This window comes from Delphinapterus leucas, unplaced genomic scaffold (assembly GCF_059928025.1).
Source record: "Delphinapterus leucas isolate spDelLeu-1000000601 "Yukka" unplaced genomic scaffold, BTC_Dleu_Yukka2 spDelLeu_asBTCV2_sq25, whole genome shotgun sequence".
Classification (NCBI taxonomy): domain Eukaryota; kingdom Metazoa; phylum Chordata; class Mammalia; order Artiodactyla; family Monodontidae; genus Delphinapterus; species Delphinapterus leucas.
The window spans coordinates 12,078,392-12,103,804 of NW_028322234.1; the positions used below are offsets into that span (position 1 = coordinate 12,078,392).

General features: G+C 51.6%; 3 protein-coding genes and 1 non-coding gene across 6 annotated transcripts in view; 3 read left to right on the forward strand and 1 right to left on the reverse strand.

Annotated features, from left to right (window-relative positions):
• SLC44A2 (solute carrier family 44 member 2 (CTL2 blood group)) overlaps positions 1 to 3,206 on the reverse strand; it is a 28,445-nt gene extending 25,239 nt beyond the window's left edge. The window contains exon 1 of the mRNA XM_022557199.3: positions 3,081 to 3,206. Within this exon, the coding sequence (XP_022412907.1) occupies positions 3,081 to 3,111 (31 nt within the window). The 5' untranslated portion in view covers positions 3,112 to 3,206. The remainder of the gene's footprint in view (positions 1 to 3,080) is intronic.
• Positions 3,207 to 9,214: 6,008 nt separating this feature from the next.
• On the forward strand, positions 9,215 to 9,287 carry TRNAD-GUC (transfer RNA aspartic acid (anticodon GUC)). The gene has a single exon. It is a non-coding gene; the product is annotated as a tRNA-Asp (tRNA).
• A 2,659-nt stretch (positions 9,288 to 11,946) lies between these two features.
• Positions 11,947 to 21,373, forward strand: AP1M2 (adaptor related protein complex 1 subunit mu 2). Of its 3 annotated transcripts, none has more exons than XM_022557277.3 (12): positions 11,947 to 12,054; positions 13,177 to 13,333; positions 13,496 to 13,563; positions 15,495 to 15,625; positions 15,733 to 15,880; positions 15,986 to 16,112; positions 16,606 to 16,754; positions 16,835 to 16,906; positions 19,032 to 19,190; positions 19,703 to 19,828; positions 20,478 to 20,553; positions 20,985 to 21,373. In XM_022557277.3, the coding sequence occupies exons 1-12, from the start codon at positions 12,013 to 12,015 to the stop codon at positions 21,005 to 21,007; spliced, it is 1,278 nt and encodes a 425-aa protein (XP_022412985.2). In that variant the 5' UTR covers positions 11,947 to 12,012; the 3' UTR covers positions 21,008 to 21,373. The 3 variants fall into 3 exon arrangements, with proteins under 3 accessions (XP_022412985.2, XP_022412986.2, XP_030620291.2); XM_022557278.3 differs by having other exon boundaries at positions 16,612 to 16,754; XM_030764431.2 differs by lacking the exons at positions 13,177 to 13,333; positions 13,496 to 13,563 and having other exon boundaries at positions 11,959 to 12,054.
• A 1,553-nt stretch (positions 21,374 to 22,926) lies between these two features.
• On the forward strand, positions 22,927 to 25,261 carry CDKN2D (cyclin dependent kinase inhibitor 2D). The gene is made up of 2 exons (XM_022557535.3): positions 22,927 to 23,265; positions 24,303 to 25,261. Exons 1-2 carry the CDS (start codon positions 23,125 to 23,127, stop codon positions 24,660 to 24,662), a joined length of 501 nt encoding a protein of 166 aa, XP_022413243.1. The 5' UTR covers positions 22,927 to 23,124; the 3' UTR covers positions 24,663 to 25,261.
• The last annotated feature ends 152 nt before the right edge of the window (positions 25,262 to 25,413 follow it).

Below are 25,413 nucleotides of genomic sequence, written 5' to 3' on the forward strand. Positions count from 1 at the left end.
AAGAGGGTCCACCCACAAATGCACAGCTTAATGCAACCATCAGCAAAGATTGAGGAGGGTTTCCAGGTGCTGATGTGAGAAAGGGATCATCTCTGACATATATTAAGAAAAAGGAAAAAAAAAGCAACATGATGTGAAACAAACACCTTTTCATTCAACAAACATTTGTTGAGCACCTACTATGTGCTATGTGCCAGGCACTGTGGATACACCTTCAAACCAAACAGACATGCCTTCTTGCCTCATGAAGCTAGTACTCTAGGGATTTGCTGACATTTTTGTAAAAGGGGAAAAAAGCCACTAAATAAAGAATATGTATATAATTGCATGCAAAGGTCTAAGGCCTAGACTTTGGAAGAAAACACAAGATGTTGTAATACTGATGCATCCCAAGAATGAAGTGTGATGTTGGGAGAGGGAGCAAGAGGGAGAGTTTTCATGATAAAGCTTGTTATCTTTTGTTTTTTGAAGCATGTGAATGTATTATCTCTTCCCCTGCAAAAGTTACAATTAACAATACCCTCTTCCACAATATTTTTAACAATTCAGATGCCAGAGCCCTACTGCTGGCTGAGTTGAACTCTCTAGCGAATGAGCCATGGAATCTGCTTTTAAAACAAGCACCATGACTTTTTTCCCAGTCCCCGAACCCCATCAGAGTCTATTGTTTTAGGTTCTAGAATCTTTTTCCATACTGCTCATGCCAAGAGTGGGCTGGGAAGGATGGCAGTGCCCCTTGCTGACATCCGTCGGGGCCGGGAGCCATTTCCTGGCTTCCTCAGAGACGCTGCCTTCCTCTAGATATGGTGTCTGATAGGGAAGGAGCTTTCTGTCCTGCCCAGTCTTGTCCAAGTATGTGCCTCAACAGATAGGGCTGCTTCTCCAGCAGCTCATGGAAAAATCCATGTCCCCAGTATCACCAGTCCCAGAGCCCTCCTGAGCACGTACAGCTTACCAGGCACTGTGCAAAACACTTCCCACCAGCCAGTACAGTCTGCCCAGCCCTACAGATGAGGATACAGAGTCTCAGAGAGGTCACCAACTCACACATGGCCACACAGCTTGTATGTATCAGAACCAACCAGGATTTGAGCCTATGTCTGTCTGATATCACCCACTAAATTCACAATGACTGATGGGAAGGCACTGGGGTACAGGGGAGGATTTGTGAGCCACTCTTTCCAAACCACACTGTTCCCAAAGGAAATCTTGTTATCTGATTTCACAGGGCAGAGCAAGGGCCCTAGGTTTTTGGTTCTAATGAGAATGGACTACTTACAAACTAAGCAAGACACCACCACCCCCCGCCCACTCTGAGGATTCAAGCCATGTGGCCCCTCTGGAGGAGGTGAGGGCCTGGCTGCAAGACCCAGCTGAAGTCTCCATCTCACACTCTCCAGCCTCACAGAGAGAAATAATTAAGCAACTGTGTGGTTTGTTTGCTGTTCCCTCTGCCACATTTTGCTTAAATCTTCCCATGGCTGGCTCAACCTCCAGCCCTTGGTCACCTAAAATAATCCCAGATGATCCTCCCCCCACCACACATACACACACACTCCTACCTAAAATTACGTATTTATTCAAGAATTTTTCCACTCTGTTGACTGCTGTGTTCTCCGTGTCTAGACACTGCCTGAAGGATGCTCAATACATATTTGTCGATGGAATGTGCTTCTAGTGCCCAGCACAAGGTCTGTTGGGCACATAGGTCCCCTGCCTCCTGTGTGTTCCTGGCAAGACCATGCATGGCTGGCTCCCTCTGGCCAAATTCAAGGCTGGGTGAATCAAATCATTGTCCACTCTGCCCCCAGGCTTGCCTCAGGGAGACCAAAGATCCCTCAGGTGCTGCCCACAGGCAGGGAGGACCCCAGGCAGAGAATCCCAGATCAGAGACAGCCAGCCACACCGAAGGGACGCACAGCACGGGCAGCCACAGGGTCTGGGGCTTGGGCCAAAACCAAGAGCAAGGGGGCCCCTCAGGAGGTCTGGGCTGGCAGCTTCAAGCAGAGAGGGGAGAGACTGTGCAGTTGCCAGGCCCTTGGCTGGGCTGGGCAGGGAGAACCCAGCCTCCCCTATCTGTCTCTCTTTGCAGCCTCTGAAGGCCACAGTCCCTGGGGGGAGGGAGGCACAGCTCTAACCAGCTCGTTTTTCTTGATTATTTTTGAGCGGTTTCCGGCCCCCTCCCCAAGGCCCTTCGGTCTCACAGTTTCCAGGAAGTTTCAGACACACAAGGAGGGGTGGCAGAGCGCCTTTAGCTCAAGGCAGTGCCACGTGGGCCGTGTGCCCACCTGAGCCCTGGGGACCCAAAATGGAGGAGAAAAGAGAAACTGAGGACCGCACACCCCTCCGTGGAACCCTGGGAAGGGAAGCTCTGCAGGGCGTGGGTGGGGAGGAAGCCTCATCTTTGCCCCATCCCATAGGCCCAGAGGCCGCCCTCAGAGGTTCGCGGGAGGGGGTCCCGTCGCTGGGACCCCTCGAAATGGGAGCGAGCGCCCCCGGCTCCTTGCACAGGGCGGGGAAAGTTTCTCAATTGTTTCCTGTTTCCTTCCTGTCCCTTCGCCGGTGGCGCCCTTGTTTCCGCCCTTCCCAGACGGCGGGCGAGACCCGATCGCCTCCCACCCCAGCAGTGGGTCTGCCTAGTCTTGCCTCAGTTTCCCCATCTGGCCGAAAGCCCGGAACGGCTACTTCTAAGGGAGTGTGAGCAGGAGGAAGAAGTGGATAAAGGGAATTGGAAGAGGAGGATTTGGGGAGGTTGGGGCCCTGGTCCTTTTCCGAGCCCCGGTCGCCGTGCCTCCCCTCCCCCACCCTGCATCGAGCTGCCCAGATAACGGGACCTCCCCGGGCGGAGCATGCGCCGTGTGTCCCGGCCCATCAGCTGGAGGGGGAGCAGGGGCTCCCGAGAGGGGATGCAGGGCGACCTGGCGGGAGCAGGTGGGTGTGGGCTCGGCGCAGAGCAGGATGCAAGGCCGGGAAGCAGGAGGCCCCCAGCTGCAGCGCGGCTGTTTAAGATCTCGGATGTCTCCCCCCACCAAGGCCCCCGAACTCAGCAGAGGCGGCCGCGGGCCAGAGGCGGCTCCTACCGTAGGCTCCGTCCTTCCGCTCGTCCACCATGGCCGCGGCGGGCGGGGAGGGGAGTCTGAGCCAGCGCGACCCCAGCCCGGCAGGGCGAGAGGCTCCGCGGGCTGCAGCGCCCCGCCCCGGGTCCGGGCCCGCCCCTCGCACCTGGTCATCCCCTCGCGACCCCACCAATGGGAGTCCCGAGCGGGTGGGGGCGTGACCCATGGGCGGGGTCGAGCTCGGGAAGGGGTGGAGCCCCAACCTTTGTTTCCTATCTGGGTTCTCGAGAGACCCTCTAGGTTCGTTTAGTGGGCAAGGAGCAGTCGTCATTCATTCAGTCTATCCATCCACTCATTCGCTAGATAGATATTGAGTGTCGACTGTGTGCGAGTGAACAGACAAAAAGATGCTATTTTTCATTCATCAGATTGGCAAGAATTTTAGAGTTTGGTAACATCAAGCGGGGTGAGCTGATGCTGTGGGTCAGAATGCTCTCTGACAGAAAGATTAAATCCAAACCGTGTTCACCCTATACGATTCCTCTCTGCCACTGATCCTGGAGAAACCATATGCACGGCGAGTACGTGCCAAAAGGTGTTACCTGCAGTTTTGGGAGTTCTTGTAAAAAATGGTGGAGAACATGTATGTCCACCAATTGAGGGGTGCATACAACACAACACAACAAGAGAACACCATACAATGGATGAATAGAATGAAATCATTAGGGAAATGCAAATTAAAACTTGATAATAACACCACTACATACTCATTGGAATAGCTAAAACTCAAAATACTGAGGGTACCGAGTGTTAGTTAGTATCTGGACCAAATGGGGCTCTCCTACACTGCTGGTGGGAATGTAAAATGGTACAACTACTTGGAAAAAAGATCTGATAGTTTCTTATAAACGGGCATCAACCATATGACCCAGACATTCTACTCCTAAGTATTTACCCAAGAAAAATAAAACCAAAACCACTAAAAAAAGAAAGAATAGAAAAGAAACCCGCAAAATGTGTATGCAAATGTTCATAGCAGCTCTGTAATAGCTTTATTCATAATGGCTCCTAGCTTGAAGCAACCCAAGTGTCCAGTGTCCATCAACGGGTGAATGGTTCGTCAAACTATGGTCCATCCATACCATGGAATACTCCTCGGCAAGAAGAAGGAATGAACTATTATTGGTAACTGCCACAGCATGGATGAATCTAAAAAAAAAAAAAAAGACATTATGCCCAGTGAAAAAGGCCAGAGACTTTGATATGAAGTTCTAGAACAGGCATAGCTAATCAACCCATGGAACATGGATCAGAGGTGGCCTTTGCTGTTGGTAGTGATTGGCAGGAAAGGCCATAGGGTGACTTCCTGCGGGGGCAGAAACAGAAACAGGGGATGTGGTTAAACAGATGGGTTCAGTTTGTCACAGTTACTTGACTTCTGCCCTTTCTTAATATGTGTTACATTTTAATAGTGGGAAATATCTCAATAGTTTAAGAAAGAAGGAGGTGGCCCTGCAGGTTAGTGCAAGAGTAAATGTTTAGGGAGATTAGTCAGCATCAGGTGAGGTATTAAGTGCTTTTCATTAAATCTTTATCACCTGTTTCCCATTGGGGAAAATGACACAGGGAGATTAAGCAATTTATTAAGTATTTTGTGTTACTCCTTGCAACCATTTTCCAGCTGCAGAAAGTGACACAGAGAGGGTAACTAATTTACCCACAAACACACAGTTAGTGAGCACTGAGCTGAACAAGAATTTGAACACGTGAAGGCTAACTTCAAATTCCACATACATTCCACACCCCTCAGCCATAACCCTGCAGAGTAGCTCAGCTAGGCTTTCAGGTCCTATTGGTGAGTAATTATAGCAAGTTGTTTTTAGTCGGTTACCTTTGGTATGAGAAAGAGAAAGAAAGAGAGGTACATCAAACAGACACACAGGCACACATCTGCACATAACAACAGAAAAAGATTTCAACTTTATAGGGGATGTCAGAAGGACCAGGTTGGGGGAGGGGAGGCAAAGGGGACTTTTTCCTAATCTATCATGTTCTATCGATCTTTCTCTCTGTCTCTTTAGTGGAAGAAAGTATTCATGCGTTTCTTGGGTAATGAAAACTCTATTTCAAAAAATAGATTCCAGGGGGCTTCCCTGGTGGCGCAGTGGTTGAGAGTCTGCCTGCCGATGCAGGGGACACGAGTTCGTGCCCTGGTCCGGGAAGATCCCACGTGCCGCGGAGCGGCTGGGCCCGTGAGCCATGGCCGCTGAGCCTGCGCATCCAGAGCCTGTGCTCCGCAACGCGAGAGGCCACAACAGTGAGAGGCCCGCGTACCGCAAAAAAAACCAAAAACAGATTCTGGGGCTTACCTGGTGGCCCAGTGGTTAAGAATCTACCTGCCAATGCAGGGGGCACGAGTTCGAGCCCTGGTCCGGGAAGATCCCACATGCCGCGGAGCAACTAAGCTCGTGCGCCACAACTACTGAGCCTGCGCTCTAGAGCCCGCGAGCCACAACTGCTGAAGCCTGGGCGCCTAGAGCCCGTGCTCCGCAACAAGAGAAGCCACCGCAATGAGAAGCCCGCTCACCGCAACTAGAGAAAGCCCGCACACAGCAACAAAGACCCAACGCAGCCAAAAATAGATAAATAAAATTAAATTTAAAAAAGCAAAAAATAGATTCCGTGGAAATTCCCTGGCGGTCCAGCGGTGAGGACTCTGCCTTTGCACTGCAGGGGGTGAAGTTTCGATCCCTGGTTGGAGAACTAAGACCCCGCATGCCGCGGGGGATGGAGGGAGCGGGATGGGGAGTTATTGCTTACTGGGGACAGAGTTTCCGTTTCAAAAGAGAAAAAGAGTTCAGGAAATGGGTGGCAGTGTTGGTTGTGCAACAATGTGAATGTACTTAATGCTACTGGACTGGCACTTAAAATGGATAAAATGGCAGATTTTATGTGGTAAATATATATTAGCACAATAAAAGTTTTTAAAATAGCTTTTTAAAAATACGGTGCAACACAGTTGTGATGGGGGCACAGGAGACTTGGGAAAGCAAAGAGGAGGGATCTGACCAAGACAGGGGGTGGGAGGTCAGAAAGGACTTCTGAAGAGGAGGCCTGAGAGCTGAGTGAGAACCAGGTGGAGTCAGTGTGTCTGAGTCAATGGGTTCAAGCGTGCCTCCTGGGAGAGGTCATCAGGGGTCAAACTTTGTCAAGCAGGGCAGCTTGAGGGCATTGGGGAGCCCTGGGCTATGTGAGGGTGAGGGAGGGCCATAGGACTGTGAGTTTCAGGGAGATGCCTTTAGTGGTGTGGAGAAGAGATTAAGGGGGGTGTCTAGAGGCAAGGTCCCTGTAGGCATCTAGGAGGAACTGGGGCAGGGCCTCAGCCTCTAGGGACGGGGGAGGTTGCAGCTGCAGTAGGGCAGCTGGGCACACAGAGCTGCTCTGTTCTCTGATCCCACTGCAGCTTTTGGGCTCATGAATTTTTCAGCCAAACAGACCTTGAGTTTCAGATTCCAGGGCGCTGGGCCCAGGCTTTTAGGTTCTGTTTACTGCCTGAAAACATGAGGGCCCCAGGAGAAGGGCCCTTGCAATGTTCAATGATGCTGGGGCTGGGGCGAGGGACTGGCAGTGTCCTCAATCCACCCAGTTTACCTTCTGAGCAAGGGGCTGGTCGAGGCACGAAGGACACCCCTCTTTTGGGCAGAGGCAACCTAAAACCTTAGGCTTTGCAGGGCTAGAATTTCCAGCTCTGCCTCCGCTGGCTGGGTGATTTTTGTACAAATCATTCACTCTTTCTGAGCCTCAGTTTTCCTATCTGTCAAATGGAGATAACAGGTTTCCTAACTCAGAACATTGTCTCCCACATTGGAGACTTTTAGGGGAGCCCCTGAGTGTAGTGAGCACCAAATAGGGGTTAGCTATTGTTAGTAATAGTAATGCTTGTATCCTGCAATGAGACAGAAGAGGGCTGGGACCTAGCTCTCAAACTCCACAACTCAGGTTCAAATTCTGGCTCAATTGCTGTGTGGTCTTGGGCAAGTGGCTTCACCTCTCTGTGCTTCTGTTTCTTTCTCTGTAAGAGGACATGAAGGTAAGTGCTCAGCGAATATTAGAAGCAGTGGGTGGTTCTGATAGATGCTGTACTCTCTCCTTCCTTCCTCAGGTCCCCTGTGGGGATGCCCATCCCCCCTTCAGAGGCTGATAAAGACCTGGGGCTGGGTTTGGTGAAGGAGGGACTAAGCATGGGAGAGCTGAGTGTCTCCCCCTAGAGGCCCTGCAGTACCCTCCCTCCCTCTGTGGAGCACGATCATTCTCAGGCAGCCTGAGATTTATTTTCCCTTTCCTTTCCCCTCCCCACCACAAACTTCCCTGCCAACAATCTTGGGGTGTAACCCAGGGTCCACGGTAGCTGATGAGCTGGGAGGCTCCATCCCAGGCACAGTTCCAAGCATCGTGTTGCATGTCATAACTCAGTTGAGCTGCGCTGTAACCTAATTAGGAAAGAGCCGTGGATTTTTTTACTGTGTTTGTTTTTATTTTGTTCTGGGTTTTTTTCCTTTTTTTCTCTTTTCTTTTTTCATTTTGCAAGGTTTTTAAAAAAATTTTATTGGAGTATAGTTGATTTACAATGTTGTGTTAGTTTCAGGTGTACAGCAAAGTGATTCAGTTATACATATGCATACATTCATTCTTTTTCAGATTCATTTCTCATATAGGTTATCACAGAATATTGAGTAGAGTTCCCTGTGCTCTACAGTAGGTCCTTGTTGGTTATCTACCTTATTATATATAGTAGTGTGTGTATGTAATCCCAAGTTCCTGATTGATCCCTCCCTATTTTTTTTTTGCGGTACGCGAGCCTCTCCCGTTGCGGAGCACACCCGGACGCACAGGCTCAGCGACCATGGCTCACGGGCCCAGCCGCTCCGCGGCATGTGGGATCCTCCCAGACCGGGACATGAACCCGTGTCCCCTGCATCGGCAGGCAGACTCTCAACCACTGCGCCACCAGGGAAGCCCCCCTATTTCTTTTTATTTTATTTGTGTGTGTGTTTTAATTGAAGTATAGTTGATTTACAATATCATATTAGTTTAAGATGTACAGCACAGTGGTTCAGTTATGATATATATATATACACACACACACACACACACACACACATTATTCTTCAGATTCTTTTCCCTTATAGGTTACTACATAATATTGAATATATTCTCTGTGTTATACAGTAGGTCCTTGTTGGTTATAGTAAAGTGCAGTTTTAACTGTATCTCATAGATGTGCAAACCGAGATCCAGGGAGGGGAAGCCAGGTGCCCAAGGCCATCCAGCTGGCTGCTTGCATACCCAGGACTTGAGCCCAAGCCGTAGGGTCCAGAGCCCATGCACTCAACCAGCACACACACGAACAACAACAGAAACAATACTGTTACCAGCTTTGTGCCAGGCTCTGCAGTGGGACTTTCCCTTGGGTTGCCCCTGCTCTGAAGATCATGGTGGAAATTCAGGGATGGGAAGCCCATGAACCTCAGCACAGTTAAGGGATCGGCAAATAGTCCCTGGCAGTAATGGGATCTCATCACATTACCATTTACACTCAGGACTTTCTCAAATGTCAGCTCCTTCTCTGATCTCCCTGCCTCACAGGCCCCCATTTATTCTCCAACACACACACACACACACACACACACACACACACACACACGCCTCACAGCTTGTGGGATCCTAGTTCCCTGACCAAGGATGGAACCTGGGCCCTCAGCAGTGAAAGCGTGGAGTCCTAACCACTGGACCGCCAGGGAATTCTCAAGGGTCACCTTATTTTTTTTGGTTTTCAAGTTGCATACCTCTCGCCCTCCCTAGGAGGAGAGCAGTGGAGTGGCTTTGTCTGCGTCACCATCCATAGTGTCCCAGGAGCGCTCAATAAATATTCACTCACTGAATGAACCATCATCACCATAATGAAAACGGCTTCCATATATCCAGTCTAGCACACAGTAAGTGCTCAATAAGTGTTGGTTGAGTGAATAATATAATAATTATAGTCATACTAATGATGACCATTTATCTTTTCAACATTCTATCAACATCCTAATGTCACATAGTAGGATCTTATAAATACGTTGGGAATGAATAAGAGTAACATCAGGGGAGGGAATTCCCTGGTGGTCCAGTGGTTAGGACTCCACACTGTCACTGCTGAGGGCCCGGATTCGATCCCTGGTCAGGGAACTAAGATCCCACAAGCCGCGTGGCGCAGCCAAAAAAAACAAAAAAAAAGAGTTAACATTAGGGGATAAAGATGTGGTACATATATGCAATGGAATACCACTCAGCTATAAAAGAAGAATGAAATAATGCCATTTGCAGCAACATGGATGAATCTAGAGATTATCATACTAAGTGAAATAAGTCAGACAAAGACAAATATCATATGATATCACATGTGGAATCTAAAATATGACACAAATGAATTTATCTACAAAATAGAAACAGACTCACAGACACATAGAACAGACTTGTGGTTGCAAGGGGAAGGGGGGTGGGAGAGGGATGGACTGGGAGTTTGGGATTAGCAGAAGCAAACTATTATATATAGTATGGATAAACAACAAGGTCCTGGCCTTCCCTGGTGGTGCAGTGGTTAAGAATCTGCCTGCCAATGCAGGGGACATGGGTTCAGAGCCCTGGTCCAGGAAGATCCCACATGCCGCGAAGCAACTAAGCCCATGTGCCACAACTACTGAGGCTGCGCTCTAGAGCCCGTAAGCCACAACTACTGAAGCCTGCATGCCTAGAGCCCGAGCTCCACAACAAGAGAAGCCACCGCAATGAGAAGACCGCGCACCGCAACGAAGAGTAGCCCTGGCTCACTGCAACTAGAGAAAGCCTGCGCCCAGCAACGAAGACCCAATGCAGCCAAAAATACAATTAATTAATTAAAGAAAACCAAGGTCCTACTGTATAGCACAGGGAACTATATTCAATATCCTGTGATAAACCCATAATGGAAAAGAATATGAAAAAGAATGTATATATATGTATAACTGAATCACTTTGCTGTACAGCAGAAATTAACACATTGTAAATCAACTATACTTCAATAAAATAAATTTTATTTTATTTATGTATTTATTTATTTTTGGCCACGCCCTGTGACTTGTGGGATCTTAGTTCCCTGACTAAGGATCGAACCCACACCCTTGGCAGTGAAAGCATGGAGTCTTAACCACTGGACTTCCAGGGAATTCCCTAATAAAATAAATTAAAAAAAAAAAGAGTAACATTAGAGTGTTGGTCAACAGATGAATGGATAAAGAAGATGTAGTATATATACACAACGGAATACTACTCAGCTGTAAAAAAGAACAAAATTTTGCTATTTGCAGCAACATGGATGGACTTGGAGGGCATTATGTTAAGTGAAATAAGTCAGACAGAGAATGACAAATACTGTATTATATCACTTATATGTGGAATCTAAAAATTACGACAAACCAGTGAACACAACAAAAAAGAACCAGACTCACAGATATAGAGGATAAACTAATGGTTACCAGTGGCAGGGGGAGGGGCAATATAGGGATGGGGGGTGAGGCACAAACTATTAGGTGTAAGATAGGCTACAGCATGTATTGTACAACACGGGGAATATAGCCAATATTTTGTAACAATTGCCAATGGAGTGTGACCTTTAAAAACGGTACAAAAATTTTTTTAATTAAAAAAAATTGAAAGAGTAACATTAGGAATAACAATAAAAGCAGCTACTTGGGGAATTCCCTGGTGGTCCAGTGATTAAGGCTCTGCGCTTCAGGAGTAGCCCCCGCTCACCACAACTAGAGAAAGCCCGCGCGCAGCAACAAAGACCCAACGCAGCCAAAAGTAAATAAAAATAAAATAAATTAAAAAAAAAAAAGACTCTGAGCTTCCACGGCAGGGGCCACACTTGTTTGATCCCTGGTCGGGGAAGTAAGATCCCACATGGCTGTGGCCAAAAAAAAAAAAAAAAAAAAGGCAGCTACATTTGTCCTGCTAAGAGTGTAACTCATAGTTCCTGTCACTGAGTGAAAGAATAAATTATTTAGTAAATATTTATGGTAATAATTAATTAACTAGACACATATTGAGCACCCAGCACTGGGCCCTGGGGACACAGACATGAAAAGGACAAAGTCCCTGCTCTATTCGGGTGCACATGCATGTGGGAGTGACAAAAGAAACAAGATGAGTGGATGGGGAATTCCCTGGTGGCACAATGGTCAAGAATCCGCCTGCCAGTGCAGGGGACATGGGTTCAGAGCCCTGGTCCAGGAAGATCCCACATGCCGCGGAGCAACTAAGCCCGTGCGCCACAACTACTGAGCCTGCACTCGAGAGCCCGCGTGCCACAACTACTGAAGCCCACGCGCCTAGAGCCCATGCTCCGCAACAAGAGAAGCCACCGCAACGAGAAGCCCGTGCACCGCACTGAAGAGTAGCCCCTGCTCACCGCAACTAGAGAAAGCTTGCGCACAGCAACGAACGAAGACTCAACGCAGCCAAAACAATAAAATAAAATTAAAAATTAATCAATTAATTAAAAAAAAAGATGAGTGGATGGGTGGATGGATGAATGGTTGATTGGTTGGATGGATAGATGAATAGATGGATGAATGGATGGGTGGATGGTTGGTTGGATGCATAGTTGGTTGGTCTGGGGTCCCCACCCATCAGCCCTCCAGGGCGCAAAGGGAAAGTGAGGCGGGGCAGCTGTCCCATCCGAAGCTCCGCCCCTCCCCGCCCCCGCAGCGTCTTCTCGCCGGCAGACTGCGCCGCTCACCTGGTGGCCTCCCCTTTAAGACGCGCTCACCTGGGTGCTCACCTGCGCGCGGGCGCTTCCGCAGGAAGAAGGAAGCGGCGCCACCGTCGCCTCCCGGCCCTCCCTCCCCACCAGCCAGGTCCGCCGGCCACCACCATGTCCGCCTCAGCTGTCTTCATCCTCGATGTCAAGGGCAAGGTGAGTCTGGGCGCAGGGAGTGGGGAACGGACAGGTGAGGCTGCACCCTCCCGGACCCCGAGGCGGCCCCTCCTTGCAGGCAGCGAGGCCCCGGAAAGCTCTGGGGGCGTGGGGACACCCCTCCCCCAATCCCTGGGAGTCCCGCGTCGAATCCCACCTCCACTGTTCACTAGCCGCGTGTCTGAGGCAAGGGGCTTCTCCTCTCTGAGCCTCAGTCTCCCTGTCCGTACAAATGGGAATAACAGAAGTCCCCACCCAAGAAGAACGAATACAACCTTATGCGTGTATACCACCTAGCGCAGTAGCCCTGCTGCAAACATTAGGCGTTCAGCCAATTGAAATTATTATTTCTGTCGCCATCATCATCCACAGTACTAATATTTGGGAAAGACAGCAGGGGCCGGAGAGCCTAATTCCCCTTTGGGGCTGTCTTGTCCCTTTCTGGTGCCCCCTCCCATTCATCTTGTCATTCGGTAGCCATAATAACAGTGGCGGTGAAAATAATATTTCTGATAATAATCATAGTGGGAGCTAAGGTGTGTGAGGACCTGCGGGTGCCCTCTCTGTTCTAAACACTGGACTAAACAACCTCACCAAGTAGGTATTGTTATTGCTGCTTGCCAGGCAGAGCTATATGGACTATGAGAGATGTATGAGAGATATATGGATATAATTGTTTCTTTTCTTTTTTTCTCTCTTTCTTTCCTTTCATCGTCCCTACCTCACCGATTTGGTACCTATGGAGCCTGGCTTGAGAGCAGGAATTCTGGAGCTGGGGCATCTTCGTTCAATTCCCAGCTTCCTCACTGACTATGGGCGTGGTTCATACCTCAGTTTCCTCATCTGTAAAATGGAGATACCACCTACCTCATAGGGTTGTGGTGACAGCAGAATAAATTAGCAAACAACCAGGCTTTAGTAGATGTCAGTGAGGGCTCTAGACGCTCTAGCTGTCATTATCCCGTGCCCATTTTGCAGAGGAGGAAACTGAGATGCAGAGAGGCAGAGCCTTGCCCATGCCCCCTCAGCCAGCAAGTAGGGTCAGAGCTCGGCACTCTGATGCCCCCGGGCGGACAGTCCCTGGATCCCAGCAGTGACCAGACCTTCTCTTCCCACCCTTAGCCCTTGATCAGCCGCAACTACAAGGGCGATGTGGCCATGAGTGAGATTGAGCACTTCATGCCTCTGCTCATGCAGCGGGAGGAGGAGGGCGCCCTGGCCCCACTGATGAGTCACGGCCGGGTCCACTTCCTGTGGATCAAATACAGCAACCTCTACTGTATCCGGGGCCACGGGAGGATCCCTGGGGGCCCGGAGTGGTAGGCAGGGACAAGAGATGCACAAGACAGCAGTGGCTCAGGCTGGAGGGTGAGGGTTCAGGGTCTGTGCTCCATTGGAACCCTTCAAAACGGCACATTTTCCTTAACCTCGCTGCCCGCAGTGGTGGCCACCACACTGAAGAACGCCAACGCCTCCCTCGTGTACTCGTTCCTCTACAAGACAGTGGAGGTAGGTCCTGGCCTTCCATTGGCCGGCCGGCCTGTCTGTCTACCTGTCTTGCCCACCTCTTTCGGCATCCATCTCTCCTAGGAAGATTTCCCTGGGGGTGCCACCATCAAAGCCCCATCGCTCTGTGTTCTCACCAGCTGCTGTGGGGTCATCTCTCCCTATAGGGTAGGAACCAAGGAGGTCTCCGGTGCTCAAAACTGAACCAGAGGGAACTGGGTTCCAGACCCAGCTCCCCCACTTCCCGGCTGTGTGACCTTGAACAAGTCACTTCTCTCTGTGCCTCTCAACTGGGTTTAGTCCTGCCGCAGGGTTGTTGTACAAATTAATCAAATTTGTACCTCTAAAGTGCCTAAAACAGTGCTCAGTATACAGTAAGTGCTCAATAAAGGGTTGGTATTATTGTTAGCATTACCACTAATGTTGTATCATACTATCATATGGTAATTTATTGAGCCCTTACTATGTGCCATTCTCAATGACTGAGAAAGTGCTCAGTAAATACTTTTTTTTTTTCCTTTGGCCGCCGTGTGGCTTATGGGATCTTAGTTCCCGACCAGGGATCGAACCCACACCCTCAGCAGTGAAAGCACAGAGTCCTGGACTTCCCTGGCCATCCAGTGGTTAAGACTCCATGCTTCCACTGCAGGGCACACGGGTTCGATCCCTGGTCAGGGACCTAAGATCCTGCATACCGCACGGTGCAGCCAAAAAAAATTCCTAGTAAATATACTATACTTCGACAAACAAGAGATCTGTATTGATTTGTCTCCTCTCTGCCAGGCAGAGGTGGGGACACAGCTGTGCATAAGACAGGCACTGTCCCTGCCTATGCTGAGGAGTTAAAGGGCAAGAAGGAGGGACTTCCCTGGTGGCGCAGTGGTTAAGAATCTGCCTGCCAATGCAGGGGACACAGGTTCAAGCCCTGGTCCGGGAATATCCCACATGCCACAGAGCAACTAAGGCTGTGCGCCACAACTACTGAAGCCCTCACGTTCTAGGGCCCATGCTCCGCAACAAGAGAAGCCACTACAAAGAGAAGCCCATGCACCACAACAAAGAATAGCCCCCGCTCCTACTCGCCGCAACTGGAGAAAGCCCATGTGCAGCAACAAAGACCCCCAAAAATAAATAAATAAATATGTATATAAAAAAATAAAGGGTAAGAAGGAGATTCAAAGGGACATTGTGATAACCAGTCACTGGGGTGCTAGTCTCACCCTGATACTCACAGGGGTCAAGGGATAGTGGTGGCTTCACTGAGGAGCTGAGGCCTGTCACAAGGAGGCTGCCGTGAGGAGAGTGTCCTAAGCAGTGGGCATAGCATGTGCAAAGGCCCTGAGATGGGAACAGAAAAAAGGCCAGAGAGGCTGGAGCAGGATGAAGGATGAGGTTTCCAATGCTGGGTGACTGACAGGTTCTCTGCTGTGGTGATACCTATTAATCCCAGGGACTCCCATCTTGGGGTCCCCCAAGTCCCAAGGGCCCCTGGATAGAATTCAGGGAGTCCATAAACTGAGACGTATTCCTGTGTAACAGTTTTCCTTTGCCATCTTGTGTTTCTTTTTGTTTTTTTTTTTTGTTTTTTGCTGCGCGTTGCATCTTGGCTTGTGAGATCTTAGTTCCCTAACCAGGGATGAAACCTGGGCCCTTGGCAGTGAAAGTGCAGAGTCCTAACCACTGGACCACCAGGGAATTCCCATCTTGTGTATTTTATTTCATGCATTTACAAACCTTGTTCTGAGGTGGGTCCATTCCAGGAGGGCAGAGACCCTGTTGGCTTTGTTCACCATTAATATACTGACAGTATATTGTCAGTATATATAAGCAACTAACAGTAGTTGCTTGTTGGGTGGCTGGCTGGGTGAGTGGGGACTCAGCCCACAGCTACACCAGCCACACCTCTGTGGATGTCGGTCTCCCTGCACCCGCAGGTATTCTCTGAATACTTCAAGGAGCTGGAGGAGGAAAGCATTCGAGACAACTTTGTCATCGTCTACGAGCTGCTGGATGAGCTCATGGACTTCGGCTTCCCACAGACCACGGACAGCAAAATCCTGCAGGAGTGAGTGGGCCCTGGGTCAACCACAGGGTGGGCCATGGGTAGAAGAAAGTTGGGGAGGGCTGGGGAAGTGTCCCTGGGCCTACCTGCTCATCTCCCTGCCCTGCCAGATACATCACGCAGCAGGGCAACAAGCTGGAGACGGGCAAGTCACGAGTGCCACCCACTGTCACCAATGCTGTGTCCTGGCGCTCGGAGGGCATCAAATACAAGAAGAACGAAGTCTTCATCGATGTCATAGAGTCCGTCAACCTGCTGGTGAGCCCCCATACCTCTGCCCCACCCCTGCCATGGCCTTAGGGCAGGAGAGTGGGCCCTATGCCTGTTGAACCCCCCCCCCCCGCCCCGTGTGTCCATCCTCAGGTCAACGCCAACGGCAGTGTCCTGCTGAGTGAGATCGGGGGCACCATCAAGCTCAAGGTGTTTCTGTCAGGAATGCCGGAGCTGAGACTGGGCCTCAATGACCGCGTGCTCTTCGAGCTCACTGGCCGTAAGTTTCTGGAAGGGGACGCAAGCGGGAGCCTGAGACTTCGTCCCGTCAGGGGTGGATGGTACCGAGAGACTTGCAGTCAGTTCTGAAACAGCACTCGCCCGCCCTCTTCTGGTTGTGTGCAGTACTGCATTTGCTGGTTCCTTGAGCAAACAACTGCTTCATTATTGAGTGCCAGGCGCAAGGAGACCGCAGTGAAGAAAAAAATCCCTGCCCTCATGGGTCTGACATTCTAGCGGGAGTAGGGGACAGAACAGCATCATATTTAACAACCTGGCAGCAAGAGCCTGATTCCCGGAGTTCAGATCCTAGCTCCGCTCCTGGCCAGCTGGGTGACCCTGGGCAAATTACTCATCCACTCCGGGCCTCAGTTTCCTCATCTGTTAAATGGGGGTGATCGTAGCGGTAGAAAGGGAAGACAAGGATAGGGACCATGCCCCGGGCTCCAGGGTCGCCCCAGGCTTCAGGATCACGCTGCTAACTCGGCTCCGAGTTTCAGGGAGTAAGAACAAATCCGTGGAACTGGAGGATGTGAAATTCCACCAGTGTGTGCGGCTGTCTCGCTTCGACAACGACCGTACCATCTCCTTCATTCCGCCCGACGGTGACTTCGAGCTCATGTCCTACCGCCTCAGCACCCAGGTAAGGCAGGGTCAAGCCCCTGGCAAGGGTTAAGAGTTGACCCCAGAGCCTCGGAGAACTCCCTCTTCCTCTGTCTGTAGGTCAAGCCGCTGATCTGGATTGAATCTGTCATTGAGAAATTCTCCCACAGCCGCGTGGAGATCATGGTCAAGGTGGGCCCTGGGGAATAATTACTCACAATGCTGGATCCGCCCCTTCATACCCACCCCCCCTCCCCCATCAGTGTAACCTCATCTCCTACCTCCATCCCTGCCCCTCACTTCCTTCCAGCCACCTGAGTCTTCTGGCTGGTTCTCAAACACGCCAGGCATGGTCCCCGGCTGTTCCCTGGATCATTCTGCCCCCAGCCACCCATATATACACATAGCTTGCTCCTTCACCTCCTTCAGTTCTTTGCTTAAATGTCACCTCCTCAGAGAAGCCCTCCCTGATTTTCCCACCTCCCTTCTTTGCTGTAGTTTTTCCCTTATTACTTACCACCATCTGACACATGATCTGTTTTACTTATTTACTTTCACACACGTATATAAACCATATAGTGTATTTATATGGTTTAAAGATTAATAATAAGCCACACAGCTTATCTGAACGTGTCTGGCTCCACCAGCTCTTCTGAACCCCCACCTGCCCCTCCCCCAATTACTGCTCCTCTTTTGCCTGCAGGTAGCCACAATTTTGAATTTCCTGTAAATAATTTCTTTGCTTTCCTTTATAGTTTTGCCACCTGCATTTATAACCACAAATATTTCATTCTTCTGGTTTCTGACCTTTATATCCATGGACTGGAGCTGTATGACTTTCTGTATAATTTGCTTTGTTCAGGTAACGTGGATTTTTAAGAGGAATCCCAGCAGCCAGAGCTTAGTGCATCCATTTCTGTGGCTGTAGAATATTCCACCGTGAGAATCTTCTGTCCCATCTCTTGCATGGGTTGTTTTCAGTTCCTGGCTACTCTGGTTCACCTTACCATGAATACCCCTGTGCTTGTCTCCCGGTGCCCCAAGCAAGAGCTTCTCCAGGGCATATAGTTAGCCCCATTTACAGATGGGGAAACTGAGGCCCAGAAGAATTAAGATGTCATTCATCTAGGAAGGGAGGGGGCACGTTGAACTTGGGTCTGCCTGGCTCAAGAGTCTGTGTTCTCAGATTTAACTTTGTTCCCCAGTCTTAGAGTCTTCGGGGAGCTGGGTTGTGGAGTGGACGGTCACGGGGCGGGGGTGTTGACATCCCCAGTGTCCCCGTCTCTACAGGCAGGGAAAGTGGAAAGGGCCTTAAAGTTGGTGCCTTCCAGACAGCACACCCCCTGCCTTGTTTTACCTCCAGGTCCTCTGCCCCCAATCCCACCTCTCATATATTCCCCCCCACCACCAAATTCATAAATAAGAGCAGTCATCATAATGCTAGCTACTGCACATGGACACTTAGAGTCCTTGTGTTAAAAGCCAGATCTTAAAAAAGATCTGGCTATAATGTTGTAACTTATCTGTAAGGAGAACATGTGAGGATTGAGAACACAGGCTTGGGTCAAATCCCTGCTGTGCCGGTTATCAACTACGTGACTCGGGCAAAATGCTCTTTCTCTCTGGGCCTCAGTCTCCTCATCTGTAAAATGGACCTTAGGAATGGCTCCTACTTTAGAGAATTAGTGAGAGGGCTAACTGCTTGGCACAGGGCCCAGAACATGGTAGGGGGTCAGTAAATTTCAGCTTTCAAATGAAAACTCTGTGACGGGCTGAGGACCCTTCAGGCTTTGCAGTCAGAATCTTCGGCTGTGAGTCTTGGCCAGGAGCCTTTACTTTCTTGTCTGTAAAGTGGGCTGAGAGCAGAACCTGCCTTAGGGGCTGCTCAAATGAGGGATCTTTTGAACCAGACAAAGGTGTATGACACTTTCCAAACGGAAGGCACCAAAAGCAGGGCCTCTGGGGGACCTCCCTGGCAGTCCAGTGGTTAAGACTTTGCGCTTCCACTGCAGGGGGCGTGGGTTCCATCCCTGGTCGGGGAACTAAGATCTTGCATGCTCTGCATACAGCCAAAAAACAAAACAAAAAAACAAAATCAGGACCTCTGGAGTCTCTCCTGGGTGTGGACCCCGGCTCTGCCACTTGTTGGCTGTGTGTCTCCAGGCAAATGCTTTAACTTCTCTGTGCCTGTTTCCTCATCTGGAAAATAGGCTGGATTATGGTCCCCACTTCAGGGCTTTTGATGAGCTGGCACATGAAAAGGCCTTGGTGAATATTTGCCTGAATTCCTCATGCCCCATGTTCTCTCCACTGACAGGCTAAGGGGCAGTTTAAGAAGCAGTCGGTGGCCAACAGCGTGGAGATATCTGTGCCGGTACCCAGCGATGCCGACTCCCCACGCTTCAAGACCAGCGTGGGCAGTGCCAAGTACATGCCAGAGAAGAACGTCGTTATCTGGAGTATCAAGTCTTTCCCGGTGAGCACCGGGGATGGGCGGGGGATCTGGGGGACCTACCCCTGCTTCTTGAGGGCAAGGCAGAGAATAAATCAGAGAGCCACCTACGTGTGCACACGGCTATCCTTCAGGGATGATAAAGCTGGAAACCAGACCAGCATAATAGTTAAATTCTCCCAATCCCAGACAGCCTTGGGAATCCCACTTCCTCTCATGGAGCCTCAGTTTGCCCATCTGTAAAATAGGCAATATCATGTTACCCACATCCTTGGGCTGCTGGAGGGAGGATTGGTCTGTCCCTGGGATATTGGTGGGGCTGTTCATCAGGGCCTGGAAAATGGGAGGTGATCATTAGAAGGTCCCTGACCAGGCTTTGCAGTCAGAAGCTTTGGCTGTGAGTCTTGGCCAGGAGCCTTTACTTTCTGGTCTGTAAAACAGGCTGAGAGCAGAGCCTACACCTAGGGGCTGCCATGAGGATTGTCTGGGGTATAGAGGGGCCCCTCAATGTGTCTGATACCTCCATGTGCCCTCAGGGGGGCAAGGAGTACCTGATGCGCGCCCACTTTGGCCTCCCCAGCGTGGAGAAGGAGGAGGTAGAGGGCCGGCCCCCCATCGGAGTCAAGTTTGAGATCCCCTATTTCACCGTCTCCGGGATCCAGGTGAGAGAAGTGGGCAGAGTGGCTCCTCTCCTTGACCTCAGTGGGTTCCCTGCTCTCCTATCTCTTAGCTTGGATCACCTCCGTTCCCTGGCCTGGCATATCTCTCCTTTGCAATCATCCTTGTCTTTTCCTGGAACAGTGTTGCCTTTTCTGCTCTCAGCCTGGGTCCCCTCCCCCTCCCCCTCTTACTTTGCCCTGTGCCTAAACTGTGTTGTGTCTATTCCCTTATACTGAGCCATCTTTCCCACTGTCCTGGACCACCTCTCCCCTAACCACCCCCCCACACTGTCCTTGCCATATCTTTGCCCTGAGCCATGTTACTTCATTTCTCCCAGCCTGTGCTTTTTTTTTTTTTTTTTAAATATTTATTTATTTATTTGGTTGCACTGGGTCTTAGTTGTGGCAGGCGGGCTCCTTAGTTGTGGCATGCGAACTCTTAGTTGCAGCATGCATGTGGGATCAAGTTCCCTGACCAGGGATCGAACCCTGGGTCCCCTGCATTGGGAGCTCAGAGTCTTAACCACTGTGCCACCAGGGAAGTCCCCAAGCCTGTGATTTCTTATTCCCCGAAGTTGTGTTATATATTTTCCCCTGGCCCCAGCCAGCTCTCTCCCCCTAGCCTGGGCCACCTCCTTTCATCCCTTTTCAGGTCCGATACATGAAGATCATCGAGAAGAGTGGTTACCAGGCCCTGCCCTGGGTCCGCTATATCACCCAGAGTGGCGGTAAGGCAGCCCAGCTCCCTGGGATGACGGAGACAAGGAGATGAAAGGGGATGGTCTTAGGGCTTTAATACATCCTGTCTCAGAGGGCTCCAAAACTCAACAGGCCTGGCCCCAAGTCTACCCTGTCTTTGTCAGTGTGCCACCCTGGGCCTCGGTCTGCTTATCTTTAAAGTGGGGACAGTTGCCAGTTCCAGGTTAGTGGTGGTGGGGTTTGGATGAGGGGCTGAACACATAGCACCCTCATCTACTGCCTGGAAGCAGGCTTGTTGCTGTGGTTACGGTCCCCATGTTTGAGCCAGTCCTTAACCTTGTTACATACCTGTAGGGTTGACCATGAGCGCTGGGGAAGGGGCTGGACTTGGGTGGGGGGCCTGTCCCTTTGTCTCCTTTCCCCAGTTCTGAGATGGTCCCTGCTCATTGTTTCCCTGCAGATTATCAACTTCGTACCAGCTAGAAGGGAGAAGAAGTGGGGGCTTGAACATAGGCCGTCCTCTCCCCAGGCCCCGACTGCGAACTCTAGAGAGAGAGAGGGAAGATGGGATGCGTGTGTGTGTGGGACGGCAGTCCCTGAATTAGCAGTTTCTTAAGGGCTGGCTGGCTCCCAGCCTTTTCCTTTACCCATAGGCTGGGAGGGATGGTCTCCCTGTCTCCAGGCTCCCGCCCCTCCCCCCTCCCATTTTATATGAAGAAATAGAAAAGGGGCTTGAAGTCCCCCTCATGAGTGCCTTCTTGCAGTGACCTGCCTTAGGAGGTGTGCGGAGCCCAGAGACCCCGCTGGCCCATTCTGAGTTTTAGGATGGCATTAAAAATGAATCTAGCTGCTGTTATGTGTTTCTTGGCTGGCGGCTGGGGAGTGCCAGGGCTGTCCCCTGAAGTGCTGGGATAAGCGTGAGCAACACATATCCATTTCTCATCCCGATTGCCACTCATCTGGGCCCTCGCAGTTGCCCCCACTTTGGTTCCCGGGGCTCTGGGCTTCCCTCCCCCACGACAGCCAGTTACCATCATAGCCGCCAGAGGGCGCCCGTTAACTCCTAAATCAGATCATAGCTCCATTCTTTTTAAAAAGTAAAAGTCAAGCGCTCACAGCAGCCCACAGGCCTGATCAACATTACCCCTCCCCGTCCCCTACCTGCCCTCACCTCCTGCCCCCTCTCTCCCTCTCTCCCTCACTCTTCCTGGACTTACTAGGCGTGCTCCTACCTTAGGGCCTTTACATCTGCAGCGTCTTCACCTGGTATGCTTTCCCCCAGAGATCCCACATGGCTCCTTCCCTCACCTTCAGGTCTCAAATCAAATGTCACCTCCTCAGGGTGGCCCTCTCTGACCTCTCTCTTTCAACGGCCTTCTTTTCCCAAGAGACTATTACTTATCCCGATTTGTCAGCTCCACAGTGTATACCATTCTGAAAATATGTAATTATTGTCTTCTCCAGCCCTAAACGGTAGGCGTCCTGCAGCAGGAGGCACCCAGCTTGCTCTCCACTTGGCCGCCTAGTACACAGTAGGTGCTCCGTAAATGTTTGAAGGTCTCTGTTAAGAGCCTCCGACCGCGACTCTCGCCTCCCAGGCTTACCCACGTGGCACCTGCAGCGTGAACTTTCCTCCACGCCCTTGCACTTGCTGTGCCCCGGCTGGCCCCATCTGAGCCGAATGTGATTCCTTCCTCATCCACCCCATTTCCACGTTTTATTTTCTTCACCGTGCTTAAGACTATCTAAAATTATTTAGTTGCTTGAATGTGCGCTCCCCAGCGCCGGGTTCCTGCACACAGAGAGTGAATGAATCAAAGCGCTCAGCACAGTAAGAGCTAATAAATACTTATCGCACGGTAGAACTCCGAACAGGGCGGCCCCAGCCCTGCCTCCCTTTCCCTCGGAGGTGCCGAGGTCCCGGAGCGGCCCGTGCTACTCTGCTCCTGACCTTTCTCCCCTGGGTCAGTTAAACCGGCCCTCTTTCCCGCCCGCCCGGCGCATTTGAAAAACCGAAAACCCCGCCATTGCCGGCGGTCTACCGGTCGCCGCAGTTCGCCCAATCAGAAGCGGACCCGCCCACGCCCGTGTGCACAGCCCCCCTGGCGACGCGTGGCCATTGGCTGCGCTGGCCGAGTGGGCGGGGCACTATAGGCTCCAGAGCCGGGCAATGCAGCTGGGCTACAACCTAGCTAGTTCTTAAGAAAACGAATCCGCGGCGTTCGGGGGCGGGCCCCTGAGCGCGTTGGCTCCGCCCCCTGGCGGCCGGCTCGGCTGCGGCGTCGGCGTCTGCTCAGAATAGACCCCGCCCGTCGAGGAGGAGGGAGGGTGAGTTGGGGGAGACCCGGCCCCCAAGGGGCGGGCGCCGGGCCGGGCGCTGCGGGCCTCGGAGGGTTGGGCCCGGGCCCACCGGCCGACAGGGGGAGGAGCCGGCCGGGAGGGCGGGGGTCGCGCAGGAGCCCCGGACTGGCGAGTCGGACCAGGAGCCTCGCGCAGGCCGGGGACGCTGTGGGAGGGTTGTTCGGGCCAGCGCCGGTGGGCTCCCCCGCACTGACCGCGTCGGGGTGGGGCGGGGGGCTTCGCAGGCCGCAAATATCGACATGCTGCTGGAGGAGGTCCGCGCCGGCGACCGGCTGAGCGGGGCGGCGGCCCGGGGAGACGTGCAGGAGGTGCGCCGCCTTCTGCACCGCGAGCTGGTGCACCCCGACGCCCTGAACCGCTTTGGCAAGACGGCGCTGCAGGTGAGGCCCGGCCCTCCCGCAGCGAGGGCGAGGCGGGGAGCGGGGCGAGGATCGGGACCCCAGATACCTTCCCTCTTCTCTCCTTGTTCCCGTTGGTAGCCGACTGGGGTCTGTTCCTCCATCGCTGGGCAGACTTGGCTCCCTGATGTCCCCTTTCTTAGGTGGGTGGTGGATGGGGTTAGGTTGGGGGAGGGGAGAACTTTCCATCTTTGGAGTATTCCTCGTTCTATGATTGCGGAGGATTCAGTTTCCCTGGAGAAGTTCGTATTCCTTGGGTGAGGGTTCAGCTTCTTTGGATCCCGGTTTCATGAGGACGGCTCCGGTTTCTTGGAGCTTGCATGGAGGATCCGACCGCAGGAAAAAAGGATTCATGTTTCCAGGGTGTCCCCATTTTCTGGAGGGTTTCTCTGAGAGGTATCCAGTTTCTGGGGGGTCGGGGAATCTCCATTCCCGCGGGATTTTCATATTGGCATATTATTGGGGGGATCCCAATAAGGGAATAGTTACAGATTGCATGGGAGTCCCTCTTCCCTTGGGGACATTTACAAAAGGGGAACCCCATTTCTTGAGAGGGTCAGGTACCTTTGGGAGCATCCTCACTATATGGGAGGGGGAAATTCCTTGGAGATGGAGTTTCAAATTCCCTGGCCATCTCCTTTCCCTTGAGGGGGCTGTTCTCTGAGGTCTGTTTCCTGGCGGGGGTTTCATATTTCCTGATGATTTCCCATCTGTGGAGAGAAGTGTCTCTGGTTCCTTGGGGGAGGGTCTCAGGTTCCTTGAAAGTTTCCATGGGGCTATACCCTAGGGGGAGTGTATTATCCTTGGGGGGGGTGGCCAGTTTTTTGAGGGTCCTTATTCCCAGATCATCTTCTATGGGGTCTCAACAGCTGCCTGGGAGTTTATGTTCCCTGAAGTTTCTCGTTCGCTAGAGGACCTCGTCTCTGGCATTCTGTACTCCTGAATGCCCCTCTCTGCAGTCACCCATTTTCCTGGACCTCCTCCTTCGGAGACCCCCTGACCCTCTACCCCCCGAACAGGTCATGATGTTTGGCAGCCCCACCATCGCCCTGGAGCTCCTGAAGCAAGGTGCCAGCCCCAACGTCCAGGATGCCTCCGGCACCACTCCAGCCCATGATGCAGCACGCACTGGATTCCTTGACACCCTGAAAGTGTTGGTGGAGCATGGCGCTGATGTCAATGCACCTGATGGCACCGGGGCCCTCCCCATCCATCTGGCAGTGAGAGAGGGCCACACGGCTGTGGTCGGCTTCCTGGCTGCCGAGTCCGATCTTCATCACAGGGACGCCAGGGGGCTCACACCTCTGGAGCTGGCAAGGGGGAGAGGCGCTAAGGATCTCATGGACATACTGCAGTGGCATACGGTGGCACCACTGTGACCTGGGGCCACCCACTCAGGCAGCAGTACCCGGCTGGGTTCTGTGTCAGAAGAGGAGGGAAGAAACACTTTCTCCCTTTCTTCCTCCTGCCCACTGCCGAGGGGCACCAGTTTGTGGCTTGTTGGTGTTTATTTCTGGGGTGTGTGTGTTTGAGGTACATTTCTCATTTTTTTTTTCTCACCCCTTTTGGTGTGTTGGGCAGAGAAGGGCTCCTGCAGGCAACAGCCACCTAAACGGTTCGGTTTCCTCCACGCCCCGACTGCTGGGGCTACAGACGAGTCCCAAGGGCAGAGCGTTTAAAGCCCCAGCCCTAGAGTGAGGTCATCGCTTCCAAGGCTCCTGGAACCTGTCGACCTTGGCTGGCTGTACCCAGAGAGAGACCTCAAGTGTGCACACTGCTTTCCGGCATGGGGGAGGGGGGAGTGTTCCAAATCAATAAAAGGGTAGTATGAGTTCATTCATATTTTGTTGAAAGCTTGGTTTCCAGTCCCTTGTACAGCGTTAAAGAAAAAAAAAAGTCTATTTATTATGATTTATGGAAGAAATTGTTGTGTGTGTAATTTAATGTTTTTACCCATTAAATTAAGACTTGTGCATGATCACAGCGCCGGTGGCTTGTGATTTTTGAGGCTGCGATGGAAAGTCGCGTGTTCAGGATGTTTGTGGGGGTGGGCACCGGGGTCGCGGATCCTGGATGCTTTGGGGGAGGGGAGAGAGTGGTAATTCCCAGGGCGCCACGGTGAGTGAGCTG